This window comes from Vipera ursinii (assembly GCF_947247035.1).
Source record: "Vipera ursinii genome assembly, chromosome: 8".
Classification (NCBI taxonomy): domain Eukaryota; kingdom Metazoa; phylum Chordata; class Lepidosauria; order Squamata; family Viperidae; genus Vipera; species Vipera ursinii.
The window spans coordinates 9,787,754-9,812,990 of NC_139519.1; the positions used below are offsets into that span (position 1 = coordinate 9,787,754).

General features: G+C 41.9%; 1 protein-coding gene and 1 long non-coding RNA gene across 4 annotated transcripts in view; one reads left to right on the forward strand and one right to left on the reverse strand.

Annotated features, from left to right (window-relative positions):
- Positions 1-2,349: 2,349 nt before the first annotated feature.
- On the reverse strand, positions 2,350-14,801 carry LOC310643863. Of its 3 annotated transcripts, none has more exons than XR_014493174.1 (6): positions 14,763-14,801; positions 11,108-11,172; positions 6,942-7,030; positions 6,706-6,853; positions 4,174-4,261; positions 2,350-3,192 (listed from the first exon to the last, which is right to left on the reverse strand). It is a non-coding gene; the product is annotated as an uncharacterized lncRNA (long non-coding RNA). The 3 variants fall into 3 exon arrangements; XR_014493175.1 differs by lacking the exon at positions 14,763-14,801 and adding an exon at positions 11,645-11,831; XR_014493176.1 differs by lacking the exon at positions 14,763-14,801 and having other exon boundaries at positions 2,351-3,192; positions 11,108-11,614.
- Positions 14,802-15,215: 414 nt separating this feature from the next.
- SLC25A37 (solute carrier family 25 member 37) overlaps positions 15,216-25,237 on the forward strand; it is a 41,759-nt gene continuing 31,737 nt past the window's right edge. Inside the window, exon 1 of the mRNA XM_083368473.1 lies at positions 15,216-15,476. Coding sequence (XP_083224599.1) covers positions 15,243-15,476 — 234 coding nt within the window. The 5' untranslated portion in view covers positions 15,216-15,242. The remainder of the gene's footprint in view (positions 15,477-25,237) is intronic.

Below are 25,237 nucleotides of genomic sequence, written 5' to 3' on the forward strand. Positions count from 1 at the left end.
TCAGGAGGCACGTTTTTGCTGGTGGGAAACCTAAAGTTTTCAGAGGTATAAAAGAAAAAAAAAGCCTTCCAGATGAGCACCTTAGAGCAGACATGTCAAACACAAGGCCCGGGGGCCAAATCCGGCCCGCGAAGTGGTTTCATGTGGCCCGCGAAGCCATCCTGGAAACAGCGAGGGAACGGCCCCCACTGCCTCGGCCCTGGCCCAGAGACCCTCAGATCTGTCCCACTCCTGCCCAGGCCCCCGTAGGCACCCTTGATGCGAACGATGTAGAGCTGGCCACGCGCACCCAGAAGGCCATATGCACTCTAGCCACGCCCACCCAGTAGGCCACACCCACCCAGGCCACACCCACCCGGCCCCCTGAGGGCAACCGCAATGCTGATGCGGCCCTCAATGCAATTGAGTTTGACACCCCTGCCTTAGAGTATCAGCGACAAAAAAAAAACACAATTTCATGGCAACTGCTTGTCTGGAATTCTCATTTGATATTGGAAAAAGGGAGAAAACAAGATGCTTGATGTTTTTATTTGGCTCCGAGCTACAGAATTAATTGTTCCTATGACAGGTACACGTTGATTTAACAGCGCTACAAATCCTGTGTTGTCATTTATTGCGAGAGCTTTGTAGTCTTTATCTTGTCACAGGCTACACATTTTTGCTGTTGGAGCACTCCTCATTACTTGTGCATCTCGGCTGAAAATATCGTTGCCATAATACAGTTAGTCCTTGACTTAGGACCACAACCGAGCCCCATCATTTCCGTCCAGTAAGTCTGCAGCCTACCTAAACTGCAAAATCCTTTATCAAATGATAAATTATTCTGTATCCTGGTAGAGGACAGGAAGGCCTGGAGGAACATTGTCCATAGGGTCGCGATGGGTCAGACACGACTTCGCAACTAACAACAACAATCCTTAGCAAGATACATGAAGTTTTAGCAGAGCCGTAAATTTTGCAACTGAAGGACTATAAATAAATATATTTAGGAGGAAATCAATATCATGAGAGAAAGCCTACTAAAGCATCCTAACAGCGCCGAGACCGGGTTCATACATCACATAAAGACATAATGTGATTACTTTGGATTAGCTTTAGATGTTAGGTGCATCCTACCCTTGTGGTTTGTGAACTAAGATTTATGGTTTAAGGCAATGTATGATTGGAGCCAATTCTAGCTTAGTCAACATTTCAAGCCTTTAACAGAATATGAGGATTCAGAAGCTCAGTGGTGAAGCTGATCATGGACCACTGGAAGAGGAACATAGAAATGGAGAAGTGGGTCATATTTGTATAAATAGCCTATTGTTCTCCTGGTGCCTTGGACATTACTCAGTGGGATCAATGAACCTAAAGGGCAGAACATCTACAAGATACCAAGTTGCTTATCATTGGATGTTCTGAATTACTGGCCTTCACACAAGTAACCTCTCTCCCTTTTGTGTTTGAAATTAGGAGGCATCTTCAAGAAGTATCTTTCTGCCCACACAGTTCTTCTAAGCCAGGGACCTGCAGATTGCATTAAGTTCCCCAGGTCTGAAGGTCTTTCAGTGCCAAAAGAAGCACTTCAACCTTCCCTTGTGGGTGTTAACACTTGTTTTTGGACTGCAACCCCTCAATATGTCATGTAAAGTGTGGTGTGGTTCGTGAGCCAGCTGAAATACGTGCCAAGAAACTGATAATCAACATAGGGGATGTGGCCTTCAGAACCGGAGAGCTCCTATCTGGTAGAAGAACATCTGTAGATACTCTTTTTCCATGTATCTGTTGACAACATGGAAAGGCTGCAATCGGCAGATATAAAATTCATAAGAATACAGGCAATTATTTCAGTGTTTCTTTACACTACCTACGTTAACCTCCCCCAATTTGGTGCCCTCCAAAAAATTAGGACTTCAGCTCTTCAGAAATCCTAAACAGCAAGACCATGCTGGCTCCCATTCTGGGAGATGAAGTCCATTCACATCTGGCAGGCACTGGTGGGGAATGTTGTTCTGCAAATTTAAGCTAACTTTTTTTATGTGTTTTCTTTGAGCCAGTCTTGACTCCTGGAGACTGCCTGGACTAGTCCCTGCAGTTTTCTTGGCAATATTTTCAGACGTTGTTTGCCATTGTCTTCTTTTTAGGGCCAAGAGAAAGGGACTGGCCCAGACTCCTCCAGTTAGGTTTTGTGTCTAAGTCTGGACTGGTTTCTAGGTCAGTGCCCTAACCACTACACCAATCTGACTCTCAGCCCACCATTACACCACATATTACTACCAATGTTTTTCCTGTGTACTCATCTATACCTTAGTGTAAGTTTTGTAGGATCTAAGATACTGTCCCTTAGTTATTTAAATTATCTAATTACCAGCAGTTAGGAAGTGATCATATTTTAGAGCAGCCAGCTCTAAATGTGTAATTAACCATGGTAAAAACATAGCTTGGTGAGATACATCACTAATTTAATTCAACATCAGAATTACTCTGGAGATTGAACCATGATCTGCCAAAGATGGAAACAAACAACTTTTCCAGGAAGTAGTATATAATATCCTTGTGGTTAGTTCATTATACTTTGAAGGAATTTCTAGTTCAGGAAAAACCACGGTTTAATGCAATGCATCAACCTAGTCTGATATCTTATTGCTGCGCTCAACATTACATATTTGATACTCAGATATTTATCCCTCACTCCTTGGGGTCAAGAGATAATGAAGAATTCTTGCCCCAATGGGACAAAACAAGCACATGAAATGGGAGAAGGGGGGGGACACATAATAGAATAACAGAGTTGGAAGGGACCTTGGAGATCTTCTAGTCCAACTGCCTGCTCAAATGGCTCTCCAGTCTCTTTTTAAAAACCTCCAGTGTTGGATCACCCACAACCTCTGGAGACAAGCTGTTCTACTGATTAATTGTTCTCACTGTCAGGCAATGTCTCCTTAATTCTAGGTTGCTTCTCTCCTTGATTAGTTTCTTGTCCTGCCTTCAGGTGATTTGGAGAATAGGTTGACCCCTCTTCTTTGTGGCAGCCCCTTAGATATTGGAAGACTGCTATCATGTCACCCCTTGTCCTTTCTTTGACATGAAAGTCGAAGGGACAGCAACTTCTGACTTTTTTATGTTGTCCACCCTGCCAGCAGGCTGCGGGACCCCTGGCATTGGTTTTCAAAGCAGCAGCTTCATCTATGTAACCTGAGGGCCTGCAAACTGGAAAGACAAGATGTTGAAGAGACTGGGTCAACAGAGGAACACAAAAGGTGGCATAATTACTCTGCTAAATGCAACCTCTCCCTGTTCCATGAACAGGAGGAAAGAGAAGGTTGAAGTGGCATATCTTCCCAGGGAAATTTATAGCAAAATCTACAGGAAGTTGCTCAAGATGGTGTCTACATGTAAAATGGCCAATGAAACTAATGCATAAAGCTTCAGATTTGCTGTCCATATGCAGATCTGATGCGAGGACCCAGATTGTTGGGGGCAATTAAGCTTGACTTTGTAATAATGCCGCTTGGGGTGTGTGTGAAAGCCCTAATAAGCAGGCATATACATAGAATGAAGGCTACTGCTAAGCTTGTAAGCCGCCCTGAGTCTTCGGAGAAGGGTGGGATATAAATGGAATTAAAATAAAATAAATAAATAAAATAATTATATTGGGCATTCTCTTTCCCTGCCTTGAAGCAAACAGGCCCCAAAGCTTGGAAGAATAAACCTTTGGTCCTGTTGATTGACTCAGATTGGATCCTGCAACATTATCCTGGGACACATATATTTGCCTTCACTCGCAAAACATTATATGCGATTGCTTATTTCTTGTATTTCACCGAATAGTACAGTGGTCCATTTTTGATTCTGTATGGAACTTTTGCTGGCCATTTGAAGATCTACTGTGGCTGATGAACAAGCACAGAAGGAATTCTAGAAGATTCTGGAATGTAGGAGAATAATCTTCAGGCCTACTCAGAAGAAGACACAACTGATTTATAATTGTTGTTCTAAGCCACAAGCCAGGTGAATTATTTTCCTTTTCTTTCTTTGCTTAAAGAATAATTTCAATGGTTTCATAAAATAATGTTGGACTCTAATGTCTTTGACCTACGGTGACGTAATGGAAAAAACCCTGATTAAGTCAATTAGTTAAAGGGATGTGTCGAACAGGGTTTAAATAACATTGTATAGTATTTTACTTACCTATGTGGAAAATCAGACACATTGCTACTGCCCATTCTGCTGAGTGCAATTCTGGACTTGTGCTCCAAAGATTCTGCTGGTGGGACCGCTAACGTATAAAGAAAGATGGAGGAAATACTTTGGTAGGGCTTGTTCTAATAAACTTTTCATTCTGTTCTTAATTCTGAATTTGTTACATAACATGTAACACAGAGATGAAAGGCACCAAAATGCTAAGCCATAAGAGGGTTGGTTTTGGCTGAGCATGTTATGTCACATCCCTCCCACCAGCCATTGTTGCCTGTTTAGCACAACGTAGTTTATAGCAGGAGAGATTAAACTGCAGATTTTATTGGATTCATAAGAAGAGTAGCATGAACACGTTCCACTTTGGGGGTGTTGGAAGAGAAATGAGTGCTGGTTGATCAGGCAAGACGAAAATGGACTGCACACCTCTAGGGAGGGCACCTTTGGGAATCCTACTGGATTTGGAAGATAAAGAGGGTAGGTCTTATTTCTCAGAAAAAAAAAGTCCTCCCCCTAGGGTGCTTCAAACCAACCACACCTCCCTTATCAGACCTAATCCATGGCCTGCTTTAAGAACCAGCAACTTGCATGTCTCCTGCCCATTTAGAAAGTAGCTTAAGATAACGTTGGCTTTAGCTTTCTAATCAGCTGAGAAGAAACTGCCATGTGGGGTGGTGGAAGCTGAGAGTCTAGCTCCACCCTGCTTGGGACAGAAATTTGAACAAAGAAGAGGAAACAGCGGCTTCCATTGAGTTGGTTGGAGATGGATTACTCAGTCAAATGTCTTGAATTACAGCTTTGCTTCTAAGATACATTTTGCTTGTATAATTCCATCTCTAGGTAGAATGACTACTGTATAAAATTATATCAATTAAGGGAGGGGGGGCTTTCCCATTCCATTCTCCATCCCTAGCTGAAAATGTTGTATTATAGCAGACAGACAATCAGTTCCTCTAACCTGTTTTCTGGCATTAGCTCTCCAAGATCTCAGACTGGCATGGATATTTCCTAGGCCAGTTACCCCACAACATTTACTACCCAGACATCCAGATTAGCATGTGGTACCTTTAGGAAACTGCCAAGGCACAATCTCTCCTGGAAGGGCCACCCTGGCTCAAATGCTTCTTAAGGACTCTGGCTTTTGCAGAAAAAGATGAATATTCACCACTATTGCAAAGTTGGAATCTATCACTGTGCCCCAAATATAAACATTGCTGCAGGCTATTATGAGAAAAAAAATACCCCCAGACACCTTGTGTCTAAATGTCAGGTCCAATATGGACCTGATATTGATGGAAGGCACCACAAGGAAGCTCCTCACCAAACTAATTTAATTTTGTAGAAAGAGCATCTTATCTATTGGCCTGTTGCTATTGGGTGTAAATAGATTGCATTGGGTAATATATCGCTATTGTCAAATAACCATTACATTTATTCTGTATTGACATCCATTATAGTGGAAAATTTGAACTCTCAGCAAGCAAGGTTACCTTTTATGACAGCCAGCAAAAGCTGACTTTGTTGACCTTACTTGGGCCTCCTACTTCCTATTATCCTAGAGTTCTATTTATTTATTATTTTATTTGTATGGCCACCTATCTCATCTAAGCAACACTTGGAGGCTGACAACAGTCCAATTAAAAACAAGTTAAAAGCCAATATACAAACATACAAAAACCATTTATACTCAGGGTAAAATGGCATCATCGTCATCATCTTCCATCAGCTTAACAACTCACGTTGTAAGAGCTGCCCACCTTTGCCAGATCCCCAGGCGCTGTGTCTGAACCATGTTTTCAGGACCTTTCTAAAGATCAGGATAGTTGGGGCCAATCTATTGAGGATGGGAGCTTGGTAATGAGGCCATGATAGGTATCCTACCAGGAGTCAGAAAGTAGAATGAAGCAAGAATTGGACCAGTGTGAATCCAACAGTCCCACTTTGCCTCTCCAAAGGAAGACTGAGAATCCAGTCTATAGTTTATTGGATCGACTGCTCAAGGCTCACAGCATCACCATGACAGACAGGAGGTGTACCAAGGACTGATACAGATTGCACAGTTCAGTGGAAAGAACCAAGACCTTTGCTGTCCCACCCTACTTACAGTATATAAATTCCCTCTCCAATGAAGAGGAAGGAAGACAGGAATATTGACTTAGGCCAGACATGTCAAACATAAGGCCCGGGGGCCGGATGCGGCCCGCGAAGTGGTTTCATGTGGCCCGCGAAGCTATCCTGGAAACAGATACTGTATCCATTATAGTGAGGGAATGGCCCCCACTGCCTTGGCCCTGGCCCAGAGACCCTCCTTCTGCCAGAGACCCTCAGATCTGTCCCACTCCTGCCCAGGCCCCCATAGGCACCCTTGATGAGAACGATGTAGAGTTGGCCACGCCCACTCAGTAGGTCACGCCCACCCAGGCCACACACACACACCCCTGAGGGCAACCACAATGCTGATGCGGCCCTCAATGAAATTGAGTTTGACACCCCTGACTTAGGCCAAGAATCACAGAAATATTTTACCAGGGAAAGGGTTGTGAAGGTGATGTTAGGCAACTTGCGCAATGACATTCCAGAGAGCAGTAGCATGTCCTCTTGGCAAATTTACACATTTCTCTGGCACCAAAATTTTGGCCTTGCTCCAGATCTACTTACATTGAAGTGAGGGCACCTGGAAAGACATTGCAGCATCAAGCTTACATTGTAGGAAGAGAACCATGTAAATGTGTGAGAGTAAATAATCAAAAGTCCGAGAGCACCTTTTTCAACTAACTAATTGAAGCATCTGCCTGATGCTTTGGAGAATGGGCATCAGGGTCTTCACCAGCTCCTTTCTGCAAAATGGTACCTAAAAAAAATCAAGTATAACTGTAGGTTCAGATTGAAATTAATGCCGAATTTCTAATCTCATAAAGCTTCATGCCAAAATCAGTCTGGTAAACTGGACACCTTGTGACAACTCAACAGGAACTTAAAATATATATGAAACAATCTGAATGGTCATTCAACAATTAGTCATAAAGTATTTACAGTTTTGTTAAATATTTTTATTTTATTTTAATCCCATTTATATCCCGCCCTTCTCCGAAGACTCAGGGCGGCTTACAATTTAAGCACAGATCAATGTGCTCAGCAATAGCCTTCATTCTATGTATATGCCTGCTTATTAGGGCTTTTGGCCCCATCTCAAGCGACATTATTACAAAGTCAGCTTAATTGCCCCCAACAATCTGGGTCCTCATTTTACCTACCTCAGAAGGACGGAAGGCTGAGTCAACCTTGAGCCTGGTGGGATGCGAACCTGCACTAATTGCAGGCAGCTGGTGTTACTTAAGGAGGCATTAGCCCACTGCTCCACCAAGGCCCTTATAAACAAACCTCTCCATGTGACACCCCCCCCCCAAAAAATCAACTCTAAATACCACTGTTGAAATCAAACAACTAACTCAGACTCAAACACACAAAGTAAAACGTAATTTCTTTCTGACAGTTAAGTCAAGTTTCCACGCATTTAAAAATGATTAATTGCCATGGTTTTCCCTTTACTTTTTACAAGGTTCCTCTAAAGATCTTTTTTTATACCTCTGCAGTTTTGTCTTCCTATACACACACACACACACACACGCACACACAGGTCTTTCATGTGCATGCATGATTACTTTTGACTATAGAAGAATGCACCTCGGTTTTAGCAAATAGCACATTGTGTGTATGCATATGACTGACATACTATCCTTTGTAGTATTTGGAAAGCCATTTTGGCATAGTGGCTAAGGCGCTGGCCTAGAAACCAGGAGACTGTGAGTTCTAGTCTTGTCTTAGGCATGACAAACCGGCTGGGTGACTTCAGGCCATTCACTCTCTCTTGGCCCAACCCATGCCACAGGTTGGTTGCTGTAGGGAAAAGTTGGAGGAGGAAGGAATATTAGGTATGTTCGCTGCCTTGAGTTATTTATATAAAAAAAGAATGAAGGCAGGATTAAAATAAATAAATAAAATACAATTTTAAGTCCACTTTCCTGTACTTCTGCCAGTCTTTTTACGGAAACATGCAGGCAGATTTATAACTGGTATTTTCCTTTCCCTCTTAATGGGAGAGATGAAGGTTCGAAATAAGTGTGTCTGTATCTAATTGAATGGCAGCAGCTGAACTCATAGGAATCAAACGCACACAAAGAGCTACATGGGCAGAACTTATCAACCACAAGTCACAAAGTATAATTCACTCCAAATTCTGTCTGCATCTAGAACTCTTTTACGTTTCTCCGCAGTGCTACTGTTGTCATCTGTGGAATGTGGTCCTACAAGTTCCATTAAACGCCTTCTGGATATTCTACTCATGCTGTCATTTTGCATGAAACAGAAAAAAAAAGAAGAAACTTATGACTTATGGTTTTGATGATTAGGGGAAAAAATACAGTAGTAAGAGGGGAAAGAAAGGGAGCTTTCTTTTGTAACCAGTTTTGCAATTATACTTAATCCCTGCTGCAAAGGAAATCAGAGGCTACTTGTATTTTAATTTTTTGTTTCTTTTCTTTCTTGTTCTGTTGGCCTTTTTTCTTTCCCTTTCTTTGCTTTATATTGTTTTCTTTGTTTTATATTCATAGGTTTTGTTCGCTTTTATTTTATTTTATTTTATTTTTTTACAAACTCTTTAATAAAATTTTATATTAAAAAAATAAATAAATAAATCAGCGCCCCCTACAGCCCTCTCAAGTTGCCAGTTTGGAGATGGTGCAAGTGCTTCGTTGTACATTTTAAACTCAAATCGGTTGCACAACAGCAATGCCAAAGAGCGTTGGTCTAAATTATATGATCAGATGTTGCAGCATGAGGCTGGCGATTCTGTCCCGACATTTCTCCGGTCCTTCCGCCGCGGCCTCAAAACACTCCTTTTCCACCTGGCTGACCTGGAGTGACAGGGATTTTAATTATGTTTACAATTTTAACTCTAATCTTTAATTTATTTCAATCTTAAATTTTAATTTACTGTACAGAGACCTTTAATTTTTGTTGTTGTTAGCCGCCCTGAGTCCCTCGGGAGATAGGGCGGGATATAAGTCCCATTAATAAATAAATAAATAAATAAATTTCTACTTCCCGCTCTCATCTGTCTTCCAGCTTCCCTATGAACAGTCAACCAGCATCTGTGATTGCTAAGGGTCCTCAATCCAGGTCAGACTAGATGAGTGGTTGCCCATATTATTTTTAAATTAGGTTATGGATGGGGGTAGTCTTTTCCTGGTTTTTCCACTTATTTTTCTCCCCTTGTTTTCTTTTTCTTGAAGGTGCCCCTTCAACTCCAAATTAATGGGGACCTCTTTCTGAGCTAAAAGCTAGCTTTTAAAAAACTACATTTGCTAGCAAGAACCAAGAACCTTTGGGGGGGAAAAAGTGAAACAAAACGAGTAGTCCTTCACTTACAACAGTTAGTTTAGTAAACCGTTCTACAGTCCTTTTCTGTCCTTTACTACCCTTCACACCGAGAGGACGGAGAAGCGGCAAATCAAAAAATTCCGCTCTGCGAACGCATCCTAATTCATCTGGCACTTAACTGAAATTTATTCATTGGTGCCAATGGACAACTTTCTAAAACTTTTCTAAGACTGCTCATTTGATCTAACAGCTGACTTATTTTTTGTCACTTGTTGCTATTCTTGTCTTAAACCTTACTTTTTTTTATTGTAATGTGGTGCTGATTGTGTAGGACTTGAGAATAAAAATCTCCAAATTCTTTTTCAGTATATTCTACTTTCTGTACCTGCTCACTGATTAAGCCCTAATGAAGGGGTCTGCAACCTTGCCAACTTTAAGACTTGTGGGCTTCAGCTCCCAGAATTCCTCAGCCAGCTATGCTGAAGTCCACAAGTCTTAAAAGTTGTCAAGGATGCAGACCCCTGCCTTAGTGAAACATGCTATCTTGAATGCATTTAAACATCACAAACATACCTTAGCTACATTTTTTTTCCTATCATGTTCTCATGTTGTCTTTGCCGCATTCCCAGTGGATAAATGAGATAATTTTTACATGGTTCTTAGCTGAACTGGTGCTCCTTAGTCATACAGCATCCTGCATGAACATTCACATGCAAGATTGTGAACAGATGAGCAAGTAGTAACCATGTTTTGTTCTAACCAAAATTTTCTGGATTGTTATCTTTGTGGCTACCTGAAACAGATACATGACAAAACATCTAAAATCTTGCAGAATTCTAGTATTTGGGTTTCTCCTGTGAGGAGAAAAACAAATTTTGATACATCAAAGGTGTAATTATGGATGCTGGCCTACATTGTCATATAGTTGTTCATAGGAAACAAGAAGTAACAAAATAATTCGTAAGTAGCCAATAATTAAAGGCAGCATAATTTAAACCTGACATTTTTAAAAAAATGAATAATTCTTTTACAAATCTTTTTCACTGATTATAACGTTCCTTACTCTGTGATTTGTTTATAATTATAAAAATTATTAGTTGTTCAGAGCACTCATAATCTGGGCCCAGAAAGCAAAACAGACTCACTTCCCGTAATCGAATTGAGTTTTAGAAAATATTTAACTGCTCTATTGTTCTTTCTTTTTAAAGGGCAGTATATAAATTCAGAAATAAATAAATAGCGCAGTGAAATGCAGCAACCCAAGCTATTGAAAACAGAATGACAGCTGTTCAGATATGTGTTGAACTACTCCATCTTTTTTGAGCTGCAAGGTTAAAGAGATTTGTGGTGCAATACAGTTGGAGGTCACTAACATAAACTGCATTCAGTTGAAAACTACGGCATTTGGTTAAAAGCAGAAACAGATGGAGGCCCTTCTGAAGCCACACTGAAGTATCTTGCTGGGTAGCAGCCATGCAGTTGTGGATTTTCAGTTTAAATTGGGTCTTGAATCATTCAGCAAGTCATGCTGAGTTGCCTCTTGGCTTACCGTGGGCGGAGCGTGAGTTGAAGGTTACTTCTTTTCTGCCAGTACACGCTGGAGAAGTGTGGAAGCTGGTGAGACAGAACATTTTCTCAGTCCATTTCTCCTAACTGCAATTTGCTTGCAAAAGTAAACTTTGGAATCCAGACAATTTGAATTGGTTGCCCTCCCTTGCCCAATGAAAACTACGAGCAGTGTGCTCTTCAGATTATTTTTGACTCTCGTTTAGTTCTAGTTGGCATAAAAATAGAGGCAGTGGAATTTCTAAAGGCATGGTATCTCTGTACTGGGGAAGATTTGTTATTATGTACAGAAAGTCTAGCAGTTCGAAAGCACGTAAAAATGCAAGTAGAAAAATAGGGACCACTCCGGTGGGAAGGTAACAGCGTTCCGTGCGCCTTTGGCGTCTAGTCATGCCAGCCACATGACCACGGAGATGTCCTCGGACAAGCGCTGGCTCTTCGGCTTTGAAACGGAGATGAGCACCAGCCCCTAAAGTCGGAAACGACTAGCATGCATGTGCGGGGGAACCTTTACCTTTACCTTACAGAAAGTCTGAAGTCGCAGCTGCCAGTTCTTTAGCTGGTGTTGACTTTAATTCACACTGAATTCTTCCGAAGAACCCCTAACGCATCAGCTTAGTATATGTACAGATCCAAGCAGTGTAGCATTTTGTAATTGGCAGATAGACATTTTTGTCAATGCACAAATTTTCTAAGTTCCAAGCAAGATTTTTTGGTACGACACCACTGGGAAACCCCCCCCCCCCACAACCTGTTTATGCCATAGTCTATTTCGATTTTCGCTTCTTGATACTTTGGGATATTTTCTAATTCTTGTGTCTGGTATCCATTAGCATTGCCACCTCAATAGCCCACAAGTTCTTCTTTTCAATCAGTTATACCTCATGCATTATGAGCTAGGACTCTTATCAATCTACATTCGAAAATCCCACAATATTTTAACCTGCTCATTTAGAGACAAGGTTACAATATATTTGAACTTAGAACTGCCGTGAAGAACATCAGAAGTGATTTCTTTATATATATTTTTCTTCTTCAACTTTATTCTTGGGGGGGGTGGTTGCTTTCCCTTTCTTTTCCCTACTTAATATTATTTTGTGTTAAGTTTTTTATCTTCATATTTCAGAGTTTTAATAAAAATTATATCTCTGATCTACAGGCAGCCTGCAACTCGGGACCACAATGGAGACCAGAATTTCCGTTATTAAGCAAGGCGGTTGTTAAGTAAGTTGGGCCTAATTTTATGAGCTTTTTTGTAGTGCTATTGCTTGTTGAGGAAGTCATTGCAGTGGTGAAGTGAATCATGTGGTCATTAAATGAATTGGCTACCCCCATTGACTTGACTTGCGGGAAGCTGGCTGGGAAGGTTGCAAGTGGGGATCCCATATGACCCCAGGATGTTGCAGCTGTTGGAAATACATGCTGGTTGCCAAGCACCTAAATTCTGATCACATGAGGATGCTGGGTCGATTGTAAGTGCGAGGGCGTGTCGTGAGTCACTTTTTTTAGTGCCGTTGTAACTTTGAACGGTCACTAAATGAACTAACCCTAACCCTAAATACTTAACAAACACCTATATATATATATATATATATATATATATATATATATATATATGTGTGTGTGTGTGTGTGTGTGTGTGTGTGTGTGTGTGTGTGTAAATTACTAACAAAGAATTAAAGGGAAACTGAGATGCATTTCTGACTCCTTAGTCGTCATCAGTCAGAAATACCCTTCTGAGATTCGAACCTGGGCTGATTGCATATGAGGCAGTGTTATTTGCCTCTAAGCCACTCTGTTAGCTTTTTTCTGCAAGGGAACATATGTTTCAAATGTTAACTATTTAGATTACCTTGCTAGGCCCCAAACATGGGGCAAATCTTTATTTCCTATACACACACACACACACACACACACACACACACACATATATATATAAAATGTTAACTATTTAGATTACCTTGCTAGGCCCCAAACATGGGGCAAATCTTTATTTCCTGTTTTCAGCCTATCTTGAAGGCCATCGAGTCACACTGGACAGTTCATATATTTGTGTAAATTCTTTGTTAGTAATTTACACACACACACACACACACACACACACATATATATAATATATATATATATATATATATATATATATATATATATATATATATATATATATATATATATATATACACACATATACATATAAAGATTCGGGAGGCTTACTGGCGGCCCACCCATTTTAAAGCAGCCTTGCCAAGCGTACAGCGTAAATATGCTGATTTTAATCCCACAGGTGCTTTTTCAGGAGGCAACTGGACTTTGTTTTTCTTTGAAGAAAACACCATCCAGCCAGAGCTGAAGAAGCTTCTTGGATAAGAAGTGAAACATCTTCAAGGAAAAACAAAGGAAGTCCACGGTGCCTCCTGAAAAAGCACCTCTGGGACAACCATGACCTGGATGACAGGAGAATCTCCAGACATGCTGACTTTTAGTTCCTGTCACTTTCGCCTTGGTGGGTGGTGATTAAGCTGAATTGTTTTGGTTGTGACTGCTAGCTTTTATTTGGAGTCACACATCACAAACCAGTTTGTTGAATGAAGCACAACTGACGGAGTTCACCTAACAAGCAAAGAAAACAAAGAACAATTTGAACATCATTTTTGTTTCAAATCAAGCAAGTCACAATGGGGTATGTAAAAAATAAATTAAGTATATTCCAAAATGCTTTGGGGGAAGAAGGTGGCTCTGGATTGTTTTTGGAATTATCTCTTGTGTTAGTCTGAAATGCTGCCTTGAGTGGTGAAAAGTGGAAACAGTATGAAAATGTTGCAATAAATTGTCAGATCATAAACAATCACGTTAGCTTCTGTGACTTGCCAGCCATAGTTCACAGAGCAGAAGCCACCCAGTTGTGGTATGTTGAACACGATTCCATTTCCTCTCTGCCAGCCTGCCAACGGCTGTTGCGGGCGCTGAACATCTCCAATTCAACCGTTCACCCTCGTTTATTCGACTCAAAACGCCTTTTTATTTTGCAAGGCGCTTTGCAACAAACAAACAAACAAACAAACAAAAACCCACGGTGGAAAAGCAGAATAGAGCCGAGTGGATCCTGGATCAAGTGGATCTGGAAATCATCCCGGGGAAAATCCAGGCCCTGGTCATCCCCACCAGGTATTGCAAGGCCGGCCCGACTCAGGCATGCCTCAACTCACTATTCCACACACACACACACACCGCCTTTTCCAACTCGTAAACTAACAACAACAACAAATCTTCCAGCTCCATTGCGCTTCCCGGACGCCAAGCCCGATGCCACCCCGTCACACACACACACACACACACACACACACACACACACACACTCCGCCTTTTCCAACTCGTAAACTAACAACAACAACAAATCTTCCAGCTCCATTGCGCTTCCCGGACGCCAAGCCCGATGCCACCCCGACACACACACACACACACACACACACACACACACACTCCGCCTTTTCCAACTCGTAAACTAACAACAACAACAATCTTCCAGCTCCATTGCGCTTCCCGGACGCCAAGCCCGATGCCACCCCGTCACACACACACACACACACACACACACACACTCCGCCTTTTCCAACTCGTAAACTAACAACAACAACAACCTTCCAGCTCCATTGCGCTTCCCGGACGCCAATCCCGATGCCACCCCGTCCCGGCACCACCCGCCTCCCTTCGGCTGGCGTTTGCGCCTGGCCGTCCTGCCAGGGAGGGCTGGGAGGGGCAGGCAAAAGAAGGCGGCGCGGCCCTGGGTCCCGCCTAGCGGGCGCAAAGCACGGCCCTTTGCCGCCTTCCGCAGGATTTGCTGGCAGGACTGTAAGTCATCTCCAGCTGCCGGCCCCGGGCGGCTGGCTGCCAGGAAGCCGCGGCGCACAAGGAACCGCGCTTGTGCCAATGGCGCACCGGGCGCTGCGCTTTTACGCGCCGCCATTGGCCGGCGGCTGGCGAGCGGGGAGGGCGTGTCGGGGGCGGGGGGGGGAGCGTTACTTTCCGAAGTGAACTTTCTCCTCCCACCCTCCCCTCCCCGCCCGCCCTCCACGGTGTCTCCCCTCCCGCAGCGGCCGCTTCTCCTTGTTTGCGCGCGGATGGAACTGAGCTGCAGCTTGGCGGGTAGGGAGAGCGGCGGAGGAGGAGGCTCCCCCATTGGCGGTAGCGGCGGGCAAACGGCGGCGGCGGGGCTCCTGATGGACGGCGAGAGTCCCTGCGAAGAGGACTACGAGAGCCTGCCCACCAGCGCCTCCCTCTACACGCACATGACGGCCGGGGCGGTGGCCGGCATCCTGGAGCACACGGTCATGTATCCCGTGGACTCCGTCAAGGTGGGTCGGAGGGGGGGAGGGGGAAGAGCGTGGGCCAGGGCGGGAGAGCGACCCTTTTCTCCTGGCTCTCCCTGTTCTTCTTGCCGGACTACAAAGCCCATCCCTCCTGCCGGGAGCAGCTGCTTTTGGCTGGAGAAAGAGGGGCTATTTCTCTTTTCTGCCCCCTCCTTTTTTTTTTTCTTGCACCAGTCTTGGAATTCCCCTTTTGACATTCCTACCGGGCTGGGTGTGGGGGGGGTGGGTTTGCAAGAATTCAGTTTAAGCGTGGAGTTCCCGTAAAATTATAACTTTTTTAAAAAACAAAAAACTCGGGTCTGCGCAACAGCTTTTCTTCAAATTGCAGCTAAGGATTGCGAAATGGGCCTGGCAGCTGGATTTGGGACAACCTGTCTTTGGGGTCATTTGCTGAGCTGCTGCAGGCTGGCGCTCTCTCGCCCTCCCCCCCCACCCTCCCAAAAAAAAAGAAAGAAAAAAAAAAGGGAGAGATCTGCTGGGTCAGTTTTCTTGCATTGATCATTGTCAGTAAATCTGCTTCTGCCTTGAGTGTCCTCTCACAGCTGCCTCTGGATAAAAAAGGAACACAACAAATTGGCCCTGGGTCTTGAAATGGTATAATAACCACATGCAGTGCTAATTATGGGGTTGGAAATTGGGGTGTTTCCAGATGTGACAGGTAACCCTACAGCCCTTCTTCGGTGGCTTCATCCATCAGACAGGTTTGGCGTGATGTGATGCTGGCCTTTCTTGGTCAGAGAGAGGGAGATTTGGCCTGTAATACCAAAGAGCCCTTCATCTGGAAACACACTTAAGAGATGCTGACTGGTTGTAAGGCAGTTCTTTGACAAGCGCGTGCAGAGGAGCTTCAGCTTAATTAATTGGGCATTATTAATCCCTTGCATTAAGAATTAACCTGATTAGAAGGCCAGCAAAGACTCTGCTTTAATCTGCAACTGTAGTAGATTTGTAAGGAGCTGGGACAGTACCTAGAATACTTTGTGTAGATGTCCCTGAGTGGCATCTATGTGTTGAACTGGGCCCCCAAATCTGGAATAATTGTGATCATAGATTCCTGATGGTCCTCCTTCACTTATTTGGAAGTGATCCCTTTTTTTGGTGGCACAAATTGCTTAATCATCTTTCCTACCTTGTCATTTCTAGTGGGGCTGATCTCATTCTCTCTCTCTCTCTCTCTCTCTCTCTCTCTCTCTCACACACACACACACACACACACACACACACAATTTCTGACTAGACCATTTTACTCATCTGGCACCAACTGTTCTTTCAAAATATTGCTGAACGTTGTGAGTTGCCGTGTCCTGTTTTTTGACCCGCACACTTATGTGTGTGCGCGCGTTTTAGGCCTTGTCAGCATAGTCTTGAGCAGGTTGATTGGAGCTTATTCCCAAGGAACTGTTTATGGCTCTACACCCCATAAATGTATTTTTTTTTTTGAATAAAGCGCAGATGGGCTGAGAATGCAGCTTCAAATTTTGGTGTGTTGAATTCTGTAAACTGCTGTCCCAGCCCATCTGCCGGCCATCAGGTTGGGGAAAGGTGATCTGATATAGTCAGATGACTTTAAGGACTCACAGCCTAAATTTGTGAAAAGAAAACCCATCAAATAAGTAACTTTACTGCTGCTGTCTGCAACCAGGCTTGAGCAAAATTGTGTAGATTTCTGAATTGCTTAACTTGGGCTCAAGTGCCTAGCATCAAAGCAAAGGAAGCTTGTGTTTCCCTCCAAAAAAATCAGTGCTTTCTTCACCTAGCTGGTTTTTTTTTTTTTTGCAACAGTAGTAGTTAGGTGTTTACATATTTATAACTCCTCCAGCGAAATGTGGCAATGAGAAACAGCCTCGCTTCTTCCACGGAATTGCCTTGCACGGATGGGCAGCAGCGTTGAGCCTGATAACACCATGGGTGTGGGTCCAGTACTACAACCTTCATTAAGAAAAATGTGGCAATGTGCTGCTACGTTGCATCAGCAAAGGCCTTGAGGTTTGCCGGTGGATTTTACCTGTAGCTCAGGACAGGGATGGAAACAGGAAGTCGATGTCGTTTCTCCCCTACCCTCCTCTCCCGACTGTGCTGTGTAGTGCGTGGCGAGTCCAGTAGTGTGAATTTCAGTGCTGGCTTCTTCACACCAGCTAATTCTGGAGTAGCTGTTAGAGCAGGTTGTTTCCGGGTTGTGTAGATTAGCCACTGTGCCACAAGACATGTGCCTGAAGCAGTTGCGTCCTTCATCTAAAAAACAGGTTACGTAGCTTGGGCGGTTGAATTCTGCATTCATAACTCTTTACTTAGAATCCTGTCTGGATTCTTCCTGCCATTGATCGGAAATTTAGGACACTTTAAAAGTATTTTGACTCTTGGGGTCTCCTCTTAATGACGTGACACCCGGGACCCCTTGGAGTTTGCTCCTAGTTAAGGAGTGGGGGGGAGTATCTTTTTACACTAATTCTGTGCTCTGCCCGCTCTTCTCAATTAGGAGAAGCAGTTGGCATGTTGAATGTGCCGTCTTGCCCCGAGGTCAGAGTCCCTTTATCTGCTTATAGCGGTGTCTCTTGTTAACAGGAACAGCCTGTTTCTCTCTTCAAGTATCAAGTTAATAGTAAAGCTTGTTCAACTGGGTAGCAAACCTGTGGATTAAGCCTGTGTACACCTTTGTGGTGAGAGGGACATAATTGGCAAAAAAAGCCAAAAAAACAACAACAAGGCACTGCTTTGCTGTTAAAATTGCTGACACCATTTCAGTCTTGTCAGGGTGACAAATTGAACAGGAAGTGGGAGAGTGCTGGAATGCAACCGCAAACTTGGGGGTAACAGTCTGGGTACAAAAATTGCATTTGTGCATAAGCTGGACTATTGAACATGTGTTGAGGGTCTTTTCCCCCCCTCACCACTGAGAGTTTAAGATCTCATCCCCCTATGAGCTGAGTCACACTTTGTTGGTTTAGGATCAGATTGTGTTGTGTGAATCCACCTAGTTATGGCTTATTGCCAGCCTTATTGCCAGGTGTCCAGACAAGAAGCACCACCAGAAGTACTAGTTTTAATGCTATAGTAAGATTACATTAACAGAATCTTGTAAGTCTGAAAGCCCATCTCTCTTTCTTCCCCCACCCCTTTGTCTTTAACATCCGAGAAACTATGGAGGGTCGTTCCAAGATATTTGCTACATCCTCATTCCTTCTTTGGACTCGGCTGTTTCTTATCTGACCATTGTCTAGTCTGTGTCTCTTCCTCTTGTCTCCCAAGGTCATATACCATTACATAAGCCAGGGGTCTTCAAACCTGGCCCTTTAATAACTTGTGGACTTCAACTCCCAGAAATCCTCAGCCAGCGTTGAATTCTGGGAGTTGAAGCCCACAAGTCATAAAAGGGCCAAGACTCCTAACATAAGCTATGATTCAACAACCCATGGTTTCCATTATACAAAGCAGGTTGCTGCTTTAGGTGGAAGGTGCATATTAGAGACAGGTCTAAAAACACTGAATGATGATAGTGCATGAGATGTGATGTTGGCTTAACCCGGGAATTAGTTTAACTGACTTTCTGGTCCTTTGCTGAGATTTTTAAATGTTGCCCCATGTTTTTTATTCCTTCCCAGGCCAGCCTACTTTTAACTATGACTGGTTTGAAACCTCCTAGTTCTAGTTCAGGAATGTCCAACTTTTAAGATTTTGGACTTCAACTCCCAGAATTTCCCAGCTAGCCATGCTTGAAGTTGAAGTCCACAAGTCTTTAAAATTGCCAAGGTTGGATACCCCTGATCTAGATTATTAGTACAAGATAGGCTTATTCTGCAGAACCATAGTTGGATCAACCACATTTTAGGGTCAGATGCTATGGAAAAGTAGTAAATCCAGAATGGAGAATGAAATTTTAATTCTTGTGACTTGTACAAAAGAAAAAAAGTAGAACAACATGTGTAATAGAGTGGGGGTGGATATTATTTTTGCTCTCACAATAAATCATTGTGCCAACTATTTGTAGCCAATAATGGTATATGTTTTAAAGGGAGTACTCAAAACGCTGTAAACAACATCTACAAAATTGGGCAATATCCAAACACTGATAGTAGTCCCCCCTACTAGCAAAGTTAAATGGTTTTCTTGAAAATCTAAGAAGCATTGCCAAGGGGATCATGAAATAACATAAACCATTTTAAGCATACCCTTTAATTTTTCCAGTATGGTGATTAGGCAGGCTTAACAGATTAGAGTTCTGTAAAATAGAAAACTACTTGAGGTTGGGGAAATTCTCTTTGTGTCTATTCACATTACAAATTCCAGCTGCATACTTGCGCAGGTATTTGCAAACATTTGATGTCAGTCTGAGTGGAAGTTTGGTAGGTAGGAAAAAATTGTTAGTGGAACTGGGGCAAAATATATTTGTGTAACATTAACTTGAATACAGTGACTAACACACTAAATACCTTAATTGTCAATAGGCGTGAAACATTTGCAAATTTAGGATTATTTTCATAATACATAATTGTGCAAAAGCAACTATTTAACCCTTTATTGCAAAACAATATTTAGAATTGCAACAAATTCTAACAAGCTTAGGTCAGGTTTCTGTAAACCACTCAGGCTTTTATTTGGGGGCTACCTAGAATCAATCCACCAAAAAAATTTATTCTAAATAATAAATGCAAACTAATCATCTGAAATGATCTATCTGCTGATTTGGAACACAAATATATATATTTAAGAGCGGAGATGCTATTTTGCAAAAACAAAAAGAAAAGCATTTGACACAATTTTATTTTCTCCAATATTTTAAGAATGTAGAAGGTTGGTTTATGTGTTTTCTTTCCAATGTGTTGGTCTTGCAACTGGGGGCTACTGAAGGAGAATGTTTTGTCTGTTCTTCAGGTTTGACAGCAATAAAATTAAAAGAAAACAACAGGAACCTCCTATTTTTAAAAAGCTAGGATGCCATTTTCATTTGATCGGCCTTCCAGCTGCAGTTGATGTACTTAGGCCTTCTTTTTTTTATTGAAAAGTTTTACAGTACATTTTATATATAACAAAACAAAACAAAACCCCTCCCAACCCCCTCCCCTCTTCCCAACCCTCCCCAACACCTCCTTCCCTCCCCCTCCCCCCTCCCCGACTTCCCAGAGCTAAATACAAGGTATAAAAGTAGAAACAATCATAATCTACCATATGCAAACAACAATAAACTATTGAATCTATCGCACTTTAACTCTGTACTTAGGCCTTCTTTACATGCTGCTTTATATTTTTCTTCTTTTTCCTTCTTTGGACACTGTTGTCCTTGTATTTATATATTAATTATTTAATTTATATATCACCGCCCACCTCACCTAAGTGACTGTGGGTGGCTTAGACAATTAAAACAACAATAATTAGAAATAAAAACCAAGTAAAAGCTATTAAAACAGTAAAACTAATTTGCTGGAGAGGACAATACATTGCTAACAGTGCCAACCAACCAACAGGTTCAATAACCACCATTGGCTCCCAGACATGATGGCAAAAGCGTGTCTTAAAATGTTCAAATATGGATTGAGCTTGTTTGTGGAGTGTTGTGTGACTTGTGCAACATACGTGTGAAGGATGCATCTGTGCTTTTGTCCCTTATTGCTGTCCTATAGAAAGAGAAAGTAACATGAGGGGATAAGAAAATTACAAGGGGATTAATTTACTAAACAACAAGCTTTCATTTGGCTATGGTCAAGGATGCTGAACGCTAAGACCTTCCCTGTTTACCAGGACAATGTGCAGCCCATCACAAGATTGAAATCCCATAGGCCAGCGTGGAAAACAGCCATTCTTAACATTTACCTAGTTTATCCCCAAGAATGGCTGGAGAGAGGAATGGTCCACGTTACCTTCTTGTGGCCTGACCATTAGTGATCCCTCTACCAAACCACCTGGTTTTGACCTGCCTCATTCTGTCTGGTTGAAATTGAACAGAATTAAGTGTGATACTGGAAGAAATGCCTCTGCCTTGTATCAGTAGGGATGATACAATTCCCTTTGTTGCGATTGTGGTGCTAATGATATGCAAACTATTAAGCATATTGCGCAAGATTGCCCACAACATGCATTTGCTTGTCCTCTGGCAGATCTGCATGAAGCAGATTGCCAGAGGCAATCACCTGGATAGCTGAACTGGACATCCAGTTATGAGACCACTGACATACGCCCCTAGAAGTTTTATTTATAATTTTGTGGACTGTTTAAATATAGGTTGACGTCTCTTCTGTCATGTTCCCATCATACAGTAAATAAATAATAATTAAGTGGGAAGAGGATAGGTTGATCAAAAGACTTATGAGACATGACAGTGACAAAAATTTAGGAAGGCAGTAAAGTTTTGGCTTGATCACAGGGAATGTGGACTAGATTTTTGCTCTTCAATAGGTCATTCAGAGAAGTATGAAAGTCAAACATGAAAAAAGGATAGTGCTTGTTGATTTTGAAAAGGTGTGCAGTAAACTGAATTGATTTCTACAGTCTGAAATATTTTCACATGAATATGGAGTCAAAGTTTGCTTGCTAAGTGCGATAAGAATTGTATCTGATGAACGTAAATAATGCATGCATAAGTACCTTTACCAGTTACTTTCAGTGGGAAAATAAGATGGAGAACTTTTAAGACACACCAATGCTGGTAACAGCCTGTGAGAAGCACTGTGTGAGAATAGGGCATCTCTGAAAATTTGTTTAATAAATATATAAATAAAACATACATGGTCTGTGGTTAGGAAATCAGTACTTGTGAAAATAAATGAAAATATTTTTAGCTCAGGTTACTTTTTTAAAAAAAAAATATTTGGCTTACTGATTTTTACGCCCACGCACTTTGTATAACAGTGCTTATCCCAAAAGGAAATACCTTGATACATTGGTAGGTCTATTTAAATTTTATTGTATATGCAACTATATCTCATGCTCACACCTAAATGAGTCTGGGCAGCTTGCAAAAGATATTTGTCTCTCTGCACCTGTACCCCAAAATCACTGAGAGATATTGGTATGTTTGGCTGAAGACTTTGTGGCTGTCCTTAGTTTGGCATGTGCTTTGTTTGGTCCTACAATGATCTAGAGATGTTCTGAAGAATAATAGCTGGTTGAAATATTTCCACATAATTAAAATGTAATAGGGCATGTTTGCAAGATGAGACAAGTAGGATTGGTTGGGCATACCATCAGCATGAATTGTGGAGGCATCAACCCTTTGGTAGAATAGGTCAGGAAACAGACAATGTCAGAACTACCGGAACTCTGTTAATACAGGCTATATAGTAAGACAGGAGTCTTCAAACTTGGCAACTTTAAGACTTGTGGACTTCAACTCCCAGAATTCCTCAGCCAGCCAAGGGAGTTGAAGTCCACAAGTCTTGAAGCTGCCAAGTTTGAAGACCCCTGTAGTAAGACAATGTCCCAAAGGTGCTTTTTCTAAAAGGCAACTGGACTTTTTTGTCTTTTTGTTTGAAAACATTTCACTTCTCATCCAAGAACCTTCTTCAGTTCTCTTTGATGAAAAGCAAAATGGTTTCAAAGAAAAAACAAACAAACAACGAAGTCCAGTTGTTGTTGTTGTTGTTTTGAAAAAAGCACCCTCGGGACAACCATGACTTTGATGATTGAGAATCTCCATAAACGTATAGTAAGACAATCTTGAAACCTTGTCAGAATTTCCTTTTGAATCCCTTTATTATAAGCAACAGAATCAAGGTGGGGTAGAAGAAAATCACAATATAGGGCAAGGTTATCTTGAGTTTCTTTCTCACCTGCTCTTCCTTCCTAGGTGAGATTAACGTTTACTTAAAGTTCCAGCATTTCTGCTTCAAGGCTGTCTCCGTCCTCTTTACAAGATGTAAGGATAGGACCCCTGTTTCTCCAGATGCTGCTGAAGTACAAACCCCATTAACTAACATTGAGGGATCCTGGGAAATAGCTCAGGAAATGTTTGTTCCTTACTCTGTGCCTTAGATTGGTTGTTGTGGCAGGGTGAGGTCTGCAAGATGTGTGCAAATCCAGACGTCAACACAAGAAGAGGACAATTGAAAGTGGGAAGGGGTGGACTCATATTTCACTTTGGTTTTGCCTGTGAATATGCTTTTATGCTTATACGTTGAATCGACTTTTCTTCTCCGTCCTCTCCTTCATCTGTAAGAAGTTGTGCCTTTTGTTTTATTAAGGTAGAGGCCCTTGATTTGAGACAGTGAACTGAGGCCTGATCTCTCCTGTTTTCGTCATTGCAACTGAGCCTGCCATTCAGTTAAAATCATGAAGCTGCTTGTGTGGTTTTTAAAATCAGTTTCCACCACAGAGGTTCTCTGTGGTCAAGTAGGTGTAATTGGCAATTCACATTTGCTATTTTGCTATATCTTCTAAACCAGAGGTCCCCAACCTTTTGGGCACCAGGGACCGGTTCCGTGGAGAGAGGTTTTTTCACATCCCGGAGGGTGCGTGGTTTTGTGTGCTGCCGCAGCCCGGTACTGGTCTACGGACTGGGGGTTGGGGACCCCTGTTCTAGACAATATGTTAACACAATATTTTGTAGGCATTCACAACACAGTATTCTACAGGCATACATTCACTGTGTATTATTCAGTTATCAACACTGTTGACTTTAGTCTTTCTCCAATTTGTGTACACAAGACCTTCTACCTAAAACTTATTTTCCAGTTGGAATTCAGATCTTTGTGCTTTTCACTTTGACAGTTGATTTCTTTATTTTGAAAAAGATAACACTATACTAAATTAGCTTTCTCCAAATTTGTTCATTCTGTGTGAGTTGGACATCAACTTGCATTATCCCTAGCCAGCGCGGTGAACTATTAAGAGTTGAAGTAGAATTTATCTGGATAACACTTGGTGTAGAGAGATTAGATTAATGGAATTTGCTCAGAACCAATGACAATTATGGCTCAGTGTTCTTGGAACAATATTGTTCTCTATTTCCTATTTTATCTTTATTGATAATCCACAAGGCAGATTAGCTGCGTCTGTAGGAACAATACTAAGCTATAATTCGATGCATTTGGTTTTGGTTTCAAAGCCCTGCCATTGTTTTTTGTAAGTCACAGTATACAACTTGGCAGTCAGAGGCAAGAAGTCAGGGGCCAGGATAGAGTTCCAAAGTACTACAAGTTTATTTCATGTTACCTATCACAAGAATCTAAACTACTTACTACTAATACTGTAAATAAATTAACTTATTTGGCATCGGAAATGGCCCAGATAGTCTGCATAAATAGGATTAGCATGCTACGTATCTCACTTGTTTGAGATGTGCTAATCTTCCAAAGGTGATGCTTAAAGGCTGGGCTTAAATGAAAACTGGAATGCAACCTGGGTGGGTTTTACGTTGTTTCCTAGGTTATGTTTTAAGCAGTGCTTAATTGTATTCACTGGTTATTTAATAGACAACACTAATATGCACACAGGGTGAAATTTAGCAGTGCCATCTCGGCTGCAAGGATGCACGTGGTTTTTTGTTATATCACAAAAGTGGGGAAGCGTCCTTTGGTTTCATGCCTTGCTCATTTTTCCAGTAAAGTTTGCTTCACCATGACTTGCTAAAAAGTTTGGACGCTTTAATACAGCAGAGTGATTCAAAGGCAACTTAAAATGCTGTGATCTTCAAGCCACTATACCAGAGCTTCTTTGCAAATGACTTCTTACTTAACCTGTGCAATGCATTTAAAGTAAAATTCCCGCTTAAAACGCTTTTTCAAAAGGTAGGACGTTTCAAGCTTATACAGAGTTGC